Below are 17,877 nucleotides of genomic sequence, written 5' to 3' on the forward strand. Positions count from 1 at the left end.
CCTCCCCCCACGGTGGTGACTCATCCCTCATCAACATGCTGTGTGGCCGAGGCTCAGCCTGGGTGGGGGCCAGCGAGGCCGAGAAAACCACTCAGAGGAAACCACAGGCCTGGCCCAGCTGGCAGGTGGCGGACGGGCAGGCAGGCAGGAATCCACAGCCCTAGGGGCCCTGCCCATAAGCACACCTCCCACCAAGAGCCCAACCCAGGTTCCCCAGGCCCCCCAAGCCCCAGACTAAGAGTCAGGCTCAGGCCTCAGAGTCACCCATTCACCACCCCAAGTGATACTGCTGCAACCGGACTCTGAACTCCCCAGCTCAAACAGAGTGGGGATCGCAGTGAGGACCAGTGTTCATGGAGGCAGGAGAGGGATGGGATGAACTGTCAAGGTTTCTGTCCGAGGGCAAGCCTAAGGTTTCCAGGGAGGCAGGCAGTGGTGAAGAGCAGGGGCTCTGGGCCCAGACCATCTGGGTACAAATCCTGGCTCTGCCACTGACTATGTGGCCCTCAGCAAGTGGCTGAACCTCTCTGAGGCTTGGCTCCCCACTCTGAGAAATGGACACAACACCTCGCAGAGTCACCGTGTGCAGCCGATGTGATCGTCGACACAATGCGGCGCCCAGGGCCAGCAGCTGGCAGGTGCTCGATGCATGTTAACTGCTGTCTCTGCTCTTCCTGCTGGAACCTCTCTGTTCCCATAGGCCAGTCCCACTTCTCAGTCATCCTCACAGCCAGAGAGGCTGCACTCTATCAGGGCTCAGCTCTCTTGCCCTCTGGGCTGCCCCCAGCTGGAGCCTCCCCTGCCCCTCACTGCTGGCCTGTGGTGAGGTGGCCGTGGCCACTGGGAAAAATCAGAGAACAGTCCTCTCCCCTGAGGCCCTCATTGTAGACCCAGCAAAGGCATCGCAGGCCTGCCAGACCTGCCTCCACCTAGAGACCGGACTCTCTGCTTACACCCTGTCCTGGTGAGAGGCAGAGTGAACGCATGGGCAGAGCCTTGCTCTGGGAGACAAAAAAGTTCCTTTCAAGCCCCGGTCCCTGACTTGTTGAGTGGCATTCAAGTTCCTTCTCTCCTCTGAGCCTCAGTTTCTTCATACGTGGAGTAAGGATAAGAACATTATCGTTCCCTGGGCCGAGCACAGCCCTAAGTGCCTTACCTCAGTCTGACTGATGCTGCAGCCACGGCCCCACCCTATGAGGTAGATCCTAGCGCTACCCACTCTCTCTGGCTCAGTTTCTCCCTCTGTAAAACAGGAATAATAATACCTGCCTCATGAGAATCACCTGAAGCCGGGAGGTGGAGGTTGCATGCAGTGAGCCAAGATCACACCACTGTACTCCAGCCTGGGCGACAGAGTGAGACTCCATCATAAATCAATCAGTCAATCAATCAATCCTGCCTCGTAACCTTGCTGTGAGGAGTGAATGAGTTAACACAGCACAGGTGCTTTAAGTAAAGCTGGGCACACAGAAATCACACACCCGGTGTAGGCTGTTGCTGTGACCTCCCTTTCACAGGTGAGGATACTGAGGCACAACGTGCAGAAGCCACCTGCCCACATCATGTGCTGGGCAGACTGGCACCTGAGCCTGCATGAACCACCAAACTGTGAGCTGATGGATATTGCTAAAGTGTCCGACACACAGTAGGTGCTCAGTGAACTGTGGTCATCAGCGACCTCACACCAGTGCAGGCATACACAGAGGGAAGGAGGCCACATCCAACCTGTACATTTATTTACAAGGCACAAGCTGAGAGCAGACTGGGGGCTGCCCCATGGCCTTCCTACTTCTCCTGGGCCTGCTGACCCCATCATCTGAGGCCATGGGTGACCCCCAAGATGGGGGCCCTGAGTGGTTGGGTTGGGCCGGCTTGGCCCTGAGGCAAGCTCGGGGGTGGTCTCCTGTGTCCCTTGGCTTCTCCCCTCCCCCTCCACCAGGCCTGGGCTGGGCGCCCTCTCTCTCACACAGAGTTCCTGTGTGTTGGTGGTCGCAAGGAAGGTGGGTGGGGGCCAGCCTGGGCCAGATGGTGTGGGCTCGGCCTTATCTGCTGGGAGTGGGGAGGCGGCGGGGGCATGGAGGTCCTCTCTCACAAAGCCTGCTCTGTCTCCCCTGGCAGCTGGGCCTTAGGAATCAGCGTTGCGGCCTTTCTGCCCTGCCAGGAGCCTCCCATCCACAATCACAGAAGCCCTACATGCTGAGACCCCCAGCCGTGGCACTCCAGCTAGGAGCAGGCCCAGGCTGAGGACGCTCTCAGTGGGGCAAAGCAGGGGTCACCACGGCGGCGGCAGTTCAAAGACGGGGAGCTGGGGAGGGAACCGGGAGCGGCTTCAACGGGGGCCTGGAGTCTGGGGTGTGGCTGACAGGCTGGAGCCCTGTCTGGGGAGGCGCTAGCAGGATGGATCCAGGCCACACTCCAAGGCGGCTCACATCGGGGAAGCGGTCACTGCATGGGGGCGTGGGGAGCCCCGAGCCTCCCAGCCTGGCACAGCCTTGTCCTGGCGAGGCTGCCCTGGGGATCTGGCTGCCTTCTCTGGCCTTCTGGGCTGTGTGGCCTCAGCCCCGGCCACTGTGTGGCTGCGTCCAGGCCTCAGCTGTGCCCAGGGCTCAGACCCCCAGAGCCATCAGTGCCCCCGAGCTGCTGATCTTCTTGAAGCGGTTGGCAGCGCTGACAGCAATGAAGTTTTTCTAGAGGGCAGAAGAGAGGGAGTCCCAGTCAACACCAGGGCAGGGGGGCAGCTGCAGGGTGTCTGAGCATCCTGTAAGTCCCCTTCAGTCCAGGAGGGTCACAGGCTAGGGAAGGTGCAGTGCCCAAAACGGCCACGGGAGGCGCCATGACACCGTATTGTCCAGGAGTCCCCTCACTCAACGGATAGGTCAGCCAGACCTGAACCGAGGACCGCTCTGCTCCAAACACTCCCATGGCTCCAGTTTTGCTCCAAGTAAAAGATAAACCCCTTGCCATGGCTGATGAGTCCCTCCACCTCCTGTCCCCCTCTTCCTCTCTGACTTCATTCCTTACCTCCTTGCTCACTCCACTTCATCCATACTGGCCTCCTACCTGTTCCTCAAACTCTCCAACCACACCTCTGCCTCAGGGCCTTTGCACTGGCTACTCCCTCTGCCTGGAATACTCTTCTCCCAGTATTGGCATGGCTCACCCCTCCCCACCTTCAGGTCTTTGTTCACATGCTTCTCAGTGAGCCCTTCCTGACCCCCCTATTTAGAAGTGCAGGCAGGGCACAGTGGCTCACACCTGTAATCCCAACACTTCGAGAGGCCAAGGCGGGAGGATTGCTTGCCTGAGCAACATGGCGAGACCTTATCTCCACAAAAATATTTTTAAAATATTAACTGGATGTGGTGGCATATGTCTGTGGTCCCAGCTATTCAGGAGGCCAAAGGAGAGGATCACTTGAGCCCAGAAGGTCAAGACTACAGTGAGCCATGATAGCGCCACTGCACTCCCGCTGGGGAGGCAGAGTGAGACCCTGTCTCTAAAAAAAATAAAAATAAAAGTACAACCTCTCCCTGGCAGAAGGCCCTTATTTTTTTTCTAAAGCCTTCTTTAACCCTGCCTATTTCCCCAGGGCTCTAGAAAATGCCCCACCTCAGCCAGGCACAGTGGCTCATGCCTGTAATCCCAGTACTTTGGGAGGCCAAGGCGGGTGGATCACGAGGTCAGGAGTTCAAGACCAGCCTGGCCAACATGGTGAAACCCCGTCTCCACTAAAAATACAAAAATTAGCCAGGTGTGGTGGCGGGCACCTGTAATCCCAGCTACTTGGAAGGCTGAGGCAGGAGAATTGCTTGAACCCGGGAGGCAGAGGTTGCAGTGGGCCGAGATCACGCCACTGTACCCCAGCCTGGGTGACAGAGCAAGACTGTATTGAAAGAGAAAATAAAGATAGAAAATACCCCACCTCTCACCAAAAGTAAGTCCACAAAGACTGAGATCTTTGTCTCTTTTGTCCGCTCCTATATTCCAATGCCTAGAAGTGGTAGATGCTCAAGAAATATTTGAAAAATGAAGGAGGGAAGCCAGAGCCCCAGATGGGTGGGGCTGGGTGGAAGGCCGGGTGGAGGTCTCCACTCTAGGACAGAAGACAGCCCAGGGCAAAAACAGAAAAGTCAACCCTGTCTTCCAGACAGGGCCCAGCCTGGTCAACAGAACCTGCCAAGGCAGGGACGGTGGAGGCTGGGATCTGGCACCAGGAGCTCTTCCCACTAGAAAGCCCTCCCTCCCCACCCCGAATCCAGCGGTACCTTCCAACGCCTCTTCATGAGGTATTTCTTAAGCAAGATCTGGGACTTAAGGCGTCGGTTACAGCGCTTGGCTTTCTCCGCCAGGTTGTTGAGCCAGGGGTGGGCGAGACACTGGGCAGCGCTCATCCGGGCCCTGGGGGAGAGGCAGCATGCTGACGGTGGGCTGCATGCTCGTGAGGCCCCAGGGGCTCAGCTGGCCTCTCTACCTGGCTTCCGCCCTGCCGGCACTCAGACACACTAAGTTTGCACACATACAGTTCAGGTCCTGGGGTGAGCCTCACCTCTGGTCCTTGACGATGAGGTTGGAGACAAAGTCTTTGGCCTCGTCTGATACGGCCTCAAAGGTCTCTTCGTCAAAGTACCAGTTGCCAGATAGAACGTTGTTTAGGGTCTCTGTGTCATCATCTCCCAGGAAGGGGGAGAGGCCGCTCAGCCTAAAGGGAGGGGATAGCAGGGGGCAGGGAGGTGAGATTGGAGGTGCTGAGTCACCTGCAGAGGGGTAGGGAACAGGGGCAGATCCTGGGAGGCGGCACCGTGTGCTGAAAAGACCCCCAGCCTCTCGTGGGACAGACCTGGGTTTGAATCTGGCTGGGTGACTTTGGGTAAGTCACCTCCCCTCTCTGAGCCTCACTCTTCTCATCTGTAAAATGGGCATAATCATCCCAGCTTCCCAGGTGACAGTGAAGATGAGGAATGATGAGTGCAAGGTATGTGGTGAGCACATAGGAAATGTCCACTGCCCCTCTGCCCGCCCCAGGTCATCCGAGATCTGCTGTCCAGATGCTATGCCTTTATAGGGACCTTGGTTTTTCCATCTATAAAATGGGCACCACGTTCCCCTTTCCTGTTCTCCCTAGCACTCCCAACCCCAGCAAACCCCTGACTGAGGGATAGGGGAGGTGGGACCACCTTACCAAGACCCTAGGGCCAATCTTGGCCTCGGCCGCTCGCCCCCATGCCCCACCAACCCCATAAACACGGCCCGCATCGGAGCTCACAGCATGTAGGTGATCACCCCCATACTCCACATGTCTGTCTTATCGGAGATTTGGTCATAATTCACCACCTCAGGTGACAGGAACTCTGGGGTCCCAAAGTTCACCTTCAGCTTCTCGTTGGGGTTATACCTGGGGGTGAGACCAAGGGCTCAGAGCACAGCTCCGGGCCTATACCCATGCCCCCTCCACCCCACTCCTGTCCCCTGCCAACTCAGAGGCTTGTCTTGCCCTCCCCACCCACCCGGGTGGTACCTCCGTGCCAGGCCGAAGTCAATGATCTTCACCAAATGCCCGGTGGTGTTGACACACAGGATGTTCTCTGGCTGAGGAGGAAGGGGGTGGCCTGGGTTGGCCTCTGACCAGCTCACCCTCCCTCTCCCACCAGGCCCATGTAAACCCCAGGCTCCCTGAGGCAGAGGCCCAAGCTGCCAGAGTGGGCAGCTGCCAGAGACCCTCCAGCCCTGCCTGCTCTGGGCACAGAGAGATCTTGAGGCAAGTCCCCCAAGAGGGGCTTATGCGAGGCCTTGAAGCACAGGACCTGCCGTGATGGGTTCAGGTGTGATTTCCCGCCATCTAAGCCCATGAAAGAACACCACATTCTAGCAGTTCTGAGGATGGGGAAACAGAAGCCTGTGGAGAGGAGGCATGACAGCCCGCTATCCCCACCCCCGGGCTGGGGGGCCAGTGCAGGACCACTACCAGATACATGAAGCTCCAGAGAGCAGAGAAAGAAGATGCCAGCTCAGTTCCTGAGAGGAAGCCTCTTGGGAACACGGGGCTTCACACCACTCCAGGGTGGCCGGAAGATGTGCTACTCTTGTCTCCCCAGTTAGTGAGGATGACGAGCTACAAAACGTCAGGCCTGGTCCACTCACTTTCTCACTTTAGCTCCCCAGTCCTTCCCAAAGATCTAGGAGGCACACACTGTTACCTTGAGATGAAACTGTGACATTGAGGTACTATTACCGTCCATTCCCATTTGGCAGCTGAGAAAGCTGAGGCTCAGACACAGAAGTGACTTGGCCACAGTCGCCCAGCAAGTAAGCGATGGAGCCAGGAAATGAACGCATGACTGACTCCAGCACTGGCCTTGTGATGTTCCGCTACCACCACTGATCCTGCACTCTGGGGTGAATATAACACTACGAGGTTGGCTCTTCCAGGCCAGGGATTGTCTCCTCCTGGCCTCCTGGGTCCCACCCTCAGGGTCTAACAAAGGCACCCAGTAGGGGCTCAGCCAAGTTAACACATGGATGACGCTACTGTAAGCCCAGTTCCTCTCCACTCTGGGCCTCCGTTTCCTCTTCCTATCACACAAGGACACAGGACTAATCTGAGGTTGCAGGGTATAAACATTTTTAAGTTAACAATGGTTCAGAGGCAGGAGATTTTGCACAAAAACCCTGAATTCCAGCACCTCCTGAAACACCGGAAGCCCTGGCCACATGGGCCATATGCCTTGGAGCAAGTTGCCACTGATGGCCTGAGATGAGACAAACGTCCTCCAACTCTCCCATGGTCGCCACCACCCCCCGATCCCTCCCATTCAACATGTATTTGTTATTTGTCTGGGCTCTGTGGACATTTGACTCAAGTCCTCTAATGAGACGCTTTCTGAAGGCACTTTTACAACTGATAGATCAGAGCAGATACTAATGATTTTAATAGCTTGGCCTGGTGTCCCACAAAATAGGAAAGAAAAGAAGGGTCCCAGGGTACAAGCATTTGGGGAAATGAAGCAGACTCAAATCTCCTTTCGGAGATTCTCCATCTACACACAGGAGGCCCTCAGAAGCCCTGCAGCCAAGAGACCCAGGACATGGCCTGTGGGCTGGGGTGCACTCAGCCTGCCTGACCGTGAAACACTTTTTTGATGAAAAACGTATCGTTATCCTGAAAAAAACACATTTTAGGATACAGAGGCTCACGACTGAGCTTCTTCCCAGAGCACTGCATTTTAATTGGGGGACCCTATTCTACCTCAAAGAAATTAGCCTTCACAAGGGAAAGGCAGGCTTCCAATGTCATCATGCAGGCACCAACTGCCCCCAGCTCAGTGAAGGGGCTACCATCTGTCCAGTAACTCAGGACTCACCCTTGATCCTTTCTTTTCCAAACCCTCACACATGCAAACCCTCAGCACATCAGATTGGCTCTATTTCCAAAATGTATCCTCCATCTGGCCCCTTTCCCTCCCCTCTCCCACTGCTACTCTGGCTCAAGCCCCTGGCATCTCTCTCCTGGCTTGCTTACTCCATCAGCCTCTAAATTCCCTGCATCCACTCTGGCCCCACTGAAACCCACCTCCTCACCCTGTTTGTGTCCTCCTCTGTCAGTGGCAGTGATATTAACACACCTAACCCAGGGGGCTGTTGGGCAGATGGCACCCTCACTCAGTGTTGGGCACAGAGCAAGACTGGGACAGGTGTTAGAGGCAGCAACAGCATCTCCCTGCCTGCTTCAGACCCGTGCTGACTTCAATTTCACCCAGTGCAATTCCTCATTACTCTCGTGTATTTTCTCGTACACTTTTCATTGCTTAAAATGACCTATTTAGCTAGTAATTGTTTTATGAATGTCTGTTTCCCCTGGAGGCTCCATGAGACAGGGACCATTTCCTTCATAGTCCCTATGCCTAGCACAGGGTCTTCCAGGAGCAGGTACCCAGCACGTGCTTATCGAATGAATTAAGGAAAGTACCCAGCATATGCTTATGGAATGAATGAATGAAAATACCATCCACTTTGCTGATGGGTGCTCACGCGCCTCCACATTAAGAGTCCATGTCCTGCCACTTAACCCACAGCATTAACACCTGCCATGAGGACTGCCAACACCCTGCACTCCTGCTGCCCTTGCCTGCTCCACACCCAGAGCTCCACACTGAGCTCCGGACAGCTACTGACAACTGACTGGAGTTGCTGCAATGTATACACCTATCTGTGGCCAGGCACGGTGGCTCACACCTGTAATCCCAGCACTTTGGGAGGCTGAGGCAGGCAGATCACCTGAGGTCAGGAGTTCAAGACCAGCCTGGCCAGCATGGCGAAACCCTGTCTCTACTAAAAATACAAAAATTAGCTGGGCGTGGCTGGGCGCGGCGGCTCACGCTTGTAATCCCAGCACTTTGGGAGGCCGAGGTGGGCGGATCCCGAGGTCAGGAGATCAAGACCACGGTGAAACCCCATCTCTACTAAAAATACAAAAAAATTAGCCGGGTGTGGTGGTGGGCGCCTGTAGTCCCAGCTACTCCGGGGGCTGAGGCAGGAGAATGGCGTGAACCCAGGAGGCGGAGCTTGCAGTGAGCAGAGATTGCACCACTGCACTCCAGCCTGGGCGACACAGCAAGACTTCATCTCAAAAAAAAAAAAAAAAAATTAGCCGGGCGTGGTGGCACACGCCTGTAATCCCAGCTACTTGGGAGGCTGAGACAAAAGAATTGCTTGAGCCCAGGAGACAGAGGTTGCAGTAAGCCAAGATCATACCACTGCACTCCAGCCTGGCCAACAGACCAAGACTCTCTGTCTCCTCAAAAAAAAAAAAAAAAAAAAAAAAGCATATCTACTCTTCCTGACCTACTATGTGCATGGTACTGAGCAAGGTCAGAAGAGGGATATCAGGCTGGGCACAGTGGCTCATGTCTGTAATCTCAGCACTTTGGGAGGCTGAGGTGGGTGGATCACTTGAGGTCTGGAGTTCAAGATCAGCCTGGCCAACATGGTGAAATCCCATCTCTACTAAAACTACAAAAATTAGCCGGGCATGGTGGCGGGTGCCTGTAATCCCAGCTACTCAGGAGGCTGAAGCAGGAGAATTGCTTGAACCCAGGAGGCGGAGGTTGCAGTGAGCCAAGATCACGCCATTGCACTCCAGTCTGGGCAACAGAGTGAGACTCTATCTCAAAAAAAAGAAGAAGGGTATCAATATTCTTTCGTGAAACATTTTTGTTAGCGCCTACCTCATGCACATTACCACACTGACACTATACTTACTTGAGAGCTCCAAGAATGCAGGGATTTTTATCTGTTTGGTTCACCACAGGATCTCCACCACCTAGAGCAATGCCTGGCATAAAGTAGGCCCTCAAGAAATATTTGTTGATTTTGAATAAATGATCAGACATTCATAGTACCTATCACGGGCCAACGCTGAGGCAGGTGCTATTGCAACACCTATTAGCCACTTGTCTGTGTGACACACTGAGCTTGGGGCTCACAGGACTGCAAAAGGCCCTTTCAACAAATACTTAGTACTAGATTAGAAGTTCCATGAAAGCTGGTACCATGTCTTTTTTTTTTTTTTTTTTTTCCCTCTCTCTCTTTGCTGTGCCCCTGGCTCCTGGCACTTGGTAAGTATTCCATAAACCCTTTCTGAATCTATGAAGGGAAGGATGGATGAAGGAAGAGAGGGAGGGATGGGAGGGCAGAGGGATGGCTGGTGACAGCACTGATCTCGGGGGTCGGACACTGCCCCTGACCCTTCCCAGGAGGCCCCAGTCTGGTACCTTGAGGTCCAGGTGCAAAACCCTCATCTTGTGCATGAAGAGGATCCCATCACAGATCTGCCTGACAAATACCATGGTGTCCACCTCGGTCAGATGGTAGTCCTCATCCACAATCCTCTCGAAGAGCTCTCCGCCCTCGATGCTGTGTGCACAGACACCTCCACGGCTTGCTCCGCACCTGCTGGTACCCCCACCCGGCCCCTACCACTACTTCGGGCACTCACTACTCCATGAACAGGACGATCTCATGTGGAGTCTCGATGGCTGCATAGAGTTGGATCAGATTGCGGTGGTTCAGCTGGTTCATGACCTCAATCTCCAGCAACACCATTTCCTGGGGACCAGGGAAGTCAAGAGTACCAGCTGGGCACCATCACTCCCTACCACCCACCCTCCATACCCACACCCTTGACCAGGCCTGCTAGCCTTGCCTGGATCACTACTCAGCCTCTTCCTTGCCTCTCCTCTCTCCCCCACCCCCACATCTGTGGTCCTCACCACTCCAAGTCATGCCTGCTGGGACATCTTCCTTCTGCCGGCTCTTCTCCTGAGTACTGGCATGCCGAGGGCTCCATCTTCCCCCCTCACTGCTTCCCTCTCTCTGCTCTCTCCCTGGGCATCCGCATAAAGTCTCATGACTTTACATTTTATCCAAAGTCATCAATTTCCAAATATACATCTCAACCTCTGAGCACTCCATTGAATTCTAGACTCCAATATCTCCAACTGTCTACTTGCCTTAGTTGTCTAATAGACATCTCAAATCTATCATGTCCAAAATTAGACCCTAGACATCATCCCTTCCCCACAAGTGAGTTGTTCTCGGCTTGCCTGGCAGCAAAAGTACCCCCACGCTTTGCCCAAGGGTGCAGGACAAAAAGTTACGAGCCATCCTAAGTTCTTCCCTTACTCTCGCACCCTCACACCCCCCCTCCGACCCAACTCTTCAGCATCGTCTACCCTCAAGCTAGATTATACATCCAATCATTCGCACCTCCTCCACCACTGCCTTCCTAGTTTAAGACACCATTATTTGTCACTTTCAGAAAGTCGCAAGCCAGCTGTCACATCAGTAGGCTGATATATCGGCTATAATAGGAATACTTACGCCATGAGAAATGGCAAATGCTGTAAATCAGGCCTCTCTCCACACCTGCCCTACCCAGATCCAGTGGTTAAACACTAACCCTTGTTTCACTGCCAGAATGGCTCCCCTTCTGCCTTTACCCACCCCTTCATTCAGGTCTCACCTCACATACCTCTTTCTCAGAGAGGACTGATCTCACCTCCCTATCTAAAAGGGCCCCCATCAGCCCTGTGCCCCCTCTACCTTACCTGGCTTTATTTTCCCTCCTAGCACTTCTCAGTACCTGATGCCATGCCTTCTTTTCTTTTTTCTTTTTTTTTTTTTTTGCTTTATGTTTTAGTTGTCTCTCCCTCAACTCTAGCATGTCAGCCCATGAGGGCAGGGGTGTTTTTAGTTCACTGACATTTCCCCAGCCCCTGACCCAGTGAATGACAGAGGAGAAGTGCTCAATAATTATCAACTGATAACTGGCTCCAGTTAATTGAGCCACAGGTAGGTACTGAACATCTATGCTGAGCCAGAGCCTATGATAGAGGCCTGGGACCTAGAAGACAATAATACGGACCCAGGCCCTGTAAGTGGAAGAGACGAAAAAGGACGTTGTCACATAGAAAATGCACTCCTTCCAGTGTGCTTAGAGCCATAATGGGGACCCAGGGCTGCAGCGACTAGAACTGCTTCTCACGCTTTCACTGGGATCGGGCCTGTGCCCACACTGCGGTTTCTGCCTAGGATGCCCAGAACCTCACTCCACAGCACCTTCTGCTATCTCTGGCCCTCGAGCCTTTCATCCCATAGTCCCCTCTGCCTGAAACTCTGCCCCTGCCTTCTCCACTGGAACGTCTCCTCAAAGCCCTCACTCAAAAGGCAGCTGGTCCAGGAAGCTTCCCTGACCCCTCGGCCTGAGTCAGAAGCTCTCTTGAACCCCCACATGCTACCCCGCAGTTTCCCTGAGTGACAGCTGTGGTCACACGAGGTTGCTATTACCTCCTCACACAGCAGACTCCCTCACTCTACCTGCCTGCATCCTTTCTTTCCTTCAACAAACACTGCTCGTGGCCTCCTCTGAACCCAGCCCAGGCTGTGGGTGCTAGAGGCAAAGCTCTAGGCCAGGATTGTTTACCTTGGCGTCAGCTCCCTGAGGGTGGGGACCACACCCACTTCACTCTCAGACCCCCAGTGCCCAGCACAGGGCCTGGCCCAGAGCCCACACTCATCAGTGTTTGTTGAATTGAACCAGAGGGCATGAATATCCCATGCCTAAAAGGGGAAGTCCCCAGATAAGTTCACTAACTGAAGTATCTGGTTATGGGTAAAGTCCTCAGGCCCCTGCTGCAGGGCTGTCCATCCATCTATCTGTGTAGTATTTTCACTGCAACAAACTCCCATACCAGGCCCCAGGTTCAGCAGCGCTGGTGGAGGGAGGCGAGAGGTGCCCACTCCAAGGATCCCCTCCCCGTCCTGGGCAGCAACCACCCCCCCAACTCACTACCTTGTCTTTGGGAGTCTGTTTCTTGATGACTTTGGCTGCCAGCTTGAGGCCTGTGGCTTTCTCCATGCAGGTACAGACTGCCCCAAACTTGCCACTGGAAAGAGAAGAGGCTGTAAATGAGGGGACCCCAGAGCCCACCAGGGTCAGTGGCATCCTCTGCTCTGTTCCTAACTTGGTCCCAGACCCAGTGGTGCCTCTGGATCCCCTTTGGTGAGACAGGAGCACTCACCCCAGCCAGCCCTGACTCCCTCCTGAAGCTGTGAGCTGTTCTGCCAGGACAATGGCTGAAGCAGGTGCTTTGAACCACACAGACCACGTGCACAGGAAGGGCAGGCGTGTAGGGAGGATGGCCCTGGGATGCGACCCTTAGAGGTTTAGGGCAGGCAGGCCCTGGGCCCCGGGGGGGAGGGCACCTTCAGGCAGAGGGAGGATCTGCAGAGGTATAAGACTGAGTCAGGGCTTTTTACAAAGCAGGAATCACCATGAGGGGGTCAGTGTGGTGCCTGGAGCTGAGACAGACAGAAAAATGCTGTGTATTTCCTACGGAAGCACTGAATGGCTGACGGTGCGTCTGAGTAAGTGACAGCAACACTGAGTGCACATCAGCATGTGACAGCTGCACACAGTGTGTCCTACACAGAGGTGAATGTGTCCACGTGGCCATGTCTCAGCGGGGTGTGTGTCTGGGCCTTGCACAGGGAAAATGTGAAGCCACAGGAGCCTGGTGGGCTCTCTGTCCATGAGTGCCCAGCTGGGGTCCCAGATCTCACCCTCCGAGTGCCTCCTTGGAGTTCATACTGAATTCACTGCTGACATTCCCGGTCCTCAGCTCCACCATGCGGTGAGGGAAGGGGGCCGGGGGTGGCGGGCAATCATCTGGGGGACAGAGCACAGCCCTCATGGTCAGTGCCAGGGGCTGCTGAGGATTCCCCTTGGCACCACCCCCTCCTTCTGGCCTGGGCCCCATCTAGGGAAGTTAAGTTCACCAAGTGATACCTGGGGGACACCTGGCTCCAGGATAGGGGCTATGGGGACCAGTTTCCAATGTCGGCTCTGCCACCAACACAACACTCCTATCAGGGAGGACCAGTTTCTCCTGGCAGAACAAACGGGATGGGAGCTTGGACTTTTTGGACCCTCTGCATTATAAGACACAAGGACTCCATCCCAAGCTATCTGCATTTCCACCAAAAACAATCAAACACAGCAGCTATAAAGCGGAATGCCAGGCAGTGGGGTTGCTATGTCTGAATAATGGGATAGGTGGTGGGACCTGTCCACCCGCCATCCTAATAACACCGCAATCTGGCCAGACAGCCCATGGCGGGGCGGGACCGGAGACCGGGCTGTTTGGTGGGGAGAGGTCGCCACCTAGCGGCAAGTGTGGGGAACCGCTCGCCCTGAAGGCTGGCAGGCCGGCAGGCTGTCACCAGGAATGGAAACCGCTTTATAAATAGTAAGAGGCGGCAGGGAAGCCGGGCTGGTAATAAATCAGACGGCCTTTGGAGGTGGTTCAGATCCTGTCACCCTAGGATGCGATTTCGGGGCGGGACGGAGGTCTCTGCGGCTGCTAGGGGCGGAGGCAGGGCTCCTGGCTGCCGCCCAGCCGCCAGGTCCTCCCACCCTGTCTGGGTGGCACGGTGCCGCTCACCAGGCAGGTTGGCGGGTCTCCCAGGGCACTTCAGCCTGGAGGCAAGGGGGTGTCAGGACACTCTGGGTTCTCCTGACCCCATCTCACCCCACCCCCAGCCCTGCCGCACCCCTGCCCAGGCCCTTTCCCTATTCACCTGCTGGCCAAGCTCACTCACACTCAGTGCTCTCTGCAGCCCACGAACAAGCCACGGGCTGCTTGTCTAATCATCAGTGAAGGCCACTCCACAGTCCTGCCCCATTGCACATGCCCAGCTTCCTTGGTCACTGCTCCCACACACACAGGCACCTGTGCTCCTCAGCTCATGAGCTCTCTATAGCTCCCATGACCCCACTGCACTATACAGTTTAGCTACTAAGCCTGGCATTTGAGCCCTTCTACAGATTGACTCCAAATTCCATTGCCCAGCGAGTTTGTGTTGCTCCAATAATCTGCCTGATTTTTCTTTTTTTTAACCTCATTTTAGTCAAAGTAGAAAAAAGTCAAAAGTGAGTTCTGGAGTCTGGGTGGCCTGACAGGTTCAAATCCTGTCTTCACTGGATATTTTTGGGCACTTCATTTTCCCTTTTCTGAGCCTTCTTTTTCCCATCTATCAAAAGGGAATACTAAACTTAAAAATAAAAATACATTTTAAAAAATAAGATTGAAAAAAGCCAGGTATGGTTGTACACGCCTGTAGTCCCAGCTACTCGGGAGGCCAAGGCGGGAGGATCACTTGAGGCTGGGAGTTTGAAGCCAGCCTGGGCAACATAGCAAGACCCTATCTTTTAAAACAAACAAACAAATGAATAAATATACGTTAAAAAAGGAATACTTTCTGGAGTTGTGTGACCCTTAGATGAATGGGCCTGGGTAAGGCTTGGCTCAGGGCAGTTCAGACCTCCGAATAGGGAGACTTGGGACTGACAGCCCCCTTCCCTCCCCCTGGCCCCAGGGCAGCCCCAGCCCCCACCTGCCCCTGGCCTACCCAAAATCTGGAAGCAGTCCTCCTCCCTGGCTGTGAGACAGAGGGCCTGCTCCACCTCGGATTTCTCTGAGGGAACAGCCTGGAACTCGATCCCCCTCGAGGTGTCCCCTTGCACCTTAGCCTGGCCAGCCTGGCCTGGGGTTTTCTCTCCCACTTCCTTCTGGCTCTCTGCCAGGATGTTCTTTCCCTCTTCTGCCTTGGCTGGCCTGGGATCCGTGGGGCCGTGGGTCATGGGCACCCCTTCAAAGGTGAGCTCTGATGCCTCACTTGGGGGCTTCTTGGCCAGCAGCTTCTCAGAACTAGAAGGTGAGAACACAGAGGTGAAGCCCTCAGCAGCCACAGCCTGTGGCGTCAGACAAGTCTCAATGCAATCTGTAGAGGTAATCCAACCCCACCCCAAATGCAGGGTGTAATACAGCCAAATTCACTTGGTACAAAATTGAGGGATGTTCATGGCTGTGGTCATTATCTTGACTACCAACACACTAATACATCATTAATAACTATTAATAGGATTGTTGATATGGTTCATCATCATGTGGATACAACTAGGGAGTTATGTAGCTCTTGATTCATAAAATCTGTTGTGATATAATTAACACATAATTAGCAAAGTAATATGGTAAATGTTATTATTGTGGTTTACAATATATCATTAGTGACCTCATTAGCATTCAGGTAAGTATAACTGATTGCATCACACATGTGCTATATTATGGTTATGAAAATATTATCAATGATCCTCCCATCTGGTTATTAGTCATCTTTTCATATCTTAACAATAATTATATTAAGAAGAACAGGAAAACGCTGGATGTCCCAGGAAATACACAGCCTTTTGCCTGACACCTTTAGCCTTTCTGCCTGACATCTCAATCCTGCCCTTGGCTAGACCCAAGCCCATGGAGTAAGGGGAACTCCAGACCCCAGAAGCCTAGAGAAGATATGTTCAACCTAGGCAGTCTTTGAGGGTCTCTCTTATTCCAGCCTTGTATGAATTATGGCAGGGTTCTGGTTTCTGCAGGGGACAAGGCGGTAGAGGCAATTCGCAGGACAGAGGAAACTGAATGTCAGAACTACCCTCCCCAGCACTGAATGTGATGACAACCATGCCTAAGACAAGAGAATTAAGCAGGACCCCTAGGGATAGAGCCACAGGACCCCTCCCCACTCCCAGGAGGGGATATTCACCTGGAGATGATGGCAGGACAGCTGGGGCTATGCAGAAAGGCAGGTGAGCCCCTCCTGGCTGCTGCTTGGCCCTCTGCTGCCTTCTTGCCCACCCTGGGCTCTCCAGGATCCCGGCTGCCTGAGGCTCCCTGCTCAGCCTTGGGCTTCTTGACACTGGTCTGGGGCGTCGCAGTCTGCTGGGGCAGGGCTGCTGGGGGCCCAGCACTGCCCTCCGCGGGCCCCCCACCCCTGTCACCCTCTCCTTTGGGGCCTTGGCTGCTAGTTGAGGGTTGGGCCAGGGTACCATCCCCTTTCTCTGAGGCAGGGGCTTTGGCATCTTTCTTCAGGGTGGGTGGATCATGAGCTTTCTTTGGGTCTAGGGGGCCAGGGTCTTTCCCTGCACCCAGGGGTCTTTCATCTGCGGGACCTTTAGGTGCCTTGTCTGCAAAGGAGGTGAGACACCCATCAGGATCCACCCTCCTTTCCTTCCCTCCCACCCAGGCTGGGCAGAGACCAGCTCTGGGCCCAGGTTCCCACCCAGGCAACAACTTGCAAATGCTTGTCCCACTGAGTCTCCAGGGCCACTTGATGGCCCCTAGAGATGAGCTGCCACGACCTTGGAGGGCCTTTGTGGGAGGCTTCCAGCCCTTTGGGTGGGCCTTGGTGGCCCCCATCATCCTTGCCCTGTTTAGGTGCATCCCCAGCAGCCATCCCTGGTGGCTTCACATTTTCCTGGTCTCTCCAGGAAGGGCTTCATACAGGCCCTGGACCCAGCAGCCCAACCCTAGCCAGAGATTCCTCTGATTTCTGGGTCCCCCATGCACCATGCAAAGAAGGCTGGGGCACAGAACTCCCACTGAGGAACCTGCCCAGCCCTGGATTCAAAACCCCCCTTCCCAAGCTCCTCCCTCCATCTCCTGCCCCAGCTTGGCACCTGTTGACGGGTTCTGAATTCCCAGCTCAACTGCTCCATTTTCTGTCGCCATGAGGTAAGGAGGCGTGTGCTGCTGCTTGTCTAACTCAAGTCTTTCTAGCTGCAGAAACAAGAGCGGGGTGTGTCAGGCTGTCCAATTTCCCCTCTTGTCTGGCTGCAGTGAGACAGGAAGCCGAGGCCTGCTAACTGAGGGGAGAGAGGTACCTGGAGCAGAGAAGGGCAACCCGGTGGCCGTCTGTCTCCCAGCGGCTGCTCAGGAGCAGTCCTGGGCAGTTGTAAAGGATTGGGCTGGGTGGGCAGAGGCGGAGGCAGGGGTGTGGGCAGTGGAGGCGGGGATGGAGGAGAGGATCTCTTACACCAGGGGCCATGCAGCTAGGACTGCCACCACCTGTCACTCTTGGCCCCCGTTCAGAGGACACGGCATTCTTCCCATGGCCCGACTGGGGGGAGAATGATGTTGGAACAAGAGAGAAAAGGGAGGGGTATCTGGGGCGCTGGGGGAGCAGCCCTTTCCCCAGGCCTTGCTCAGTATCCCTGACTTGGACAGGATCAGAGGGGGCCTGGAAGAAGGGGAGTACTCAGGCAGGCCTGAAGGGCAAGAGTATGCCCAGGCTGAGCCCTGGTCTGCCCACCTGTGTGCCACATCTCCTGGGGCTCCCCAGAACCTGGCTAAAGCCACAAAGTCCCAGGGATAATCTCCCTGACCCTAGTGCCCAGCTCTGTGCCTCGACATCTGGACCTGCTTGCGTCACCTTTGGGTAAGAAATTGTCTCAGCGGCACTTGCTCAACATGTCCATAGGCCTGGAAG

General features: G+C 54.7%; 1 protein-coding gene across 1 annotated transcript; it reads right to left on the reverse strand.

Moving 5' to 3' along the window:
* Positions 1–1,719: 1,719 nt before the first annotated feature.
* MYLK2 (myosin light chain kinase 2) lies at positions 1,720–17,345 on the reverse strand. Its single transcript, XM_032142304.2, has 13 exons — positions 17,273–17,345; positions 17,069–17,168; positions 16,156–16,576; positions 14,965–15,263; positions 13,117–13,222; positions 12,347–12,440; positions 9,992–10,101; positions 9,768–9,909; positions 5,516–5,586; positions 5,264–5,392; positions 4,547–4,699; positions 4,266–4,398; positions 1,720–2,687 (listed from the first exon to the last, which is right to left on the reverse strand). The coding sequence occupies exons 2-13, from the start codon at positions 17,118–17,120 to the stop codon at positions 2,607–2,609; spliced, it is 1,791 nt and encodes a 596-aa protein (XP_031998195.1). The 5' UTR covers positions 17,121–17,168; positions 17,273–17,345; the 3' UTR covers positions 1,720–2,606.
* Positions 17,346–17,877: the final 532 nt, after the last annotated feature.

The sequence above is a fragment of the Hylobates moloch genome, unplaced genomic scaffold, assembly GCF_009828535.3.
Source record: "Hylobates moloch isolate HMO894 unplaced genomic scaffold, HMol_V3 SCAFFOLD_21, whole genome shotgun sequence".
Lineage (NCBI taxonomy): Eukaryota > Metazoa > Chordata > Mammalia > Primates > Hylobatidae > Hylobates > Hylobates moloch.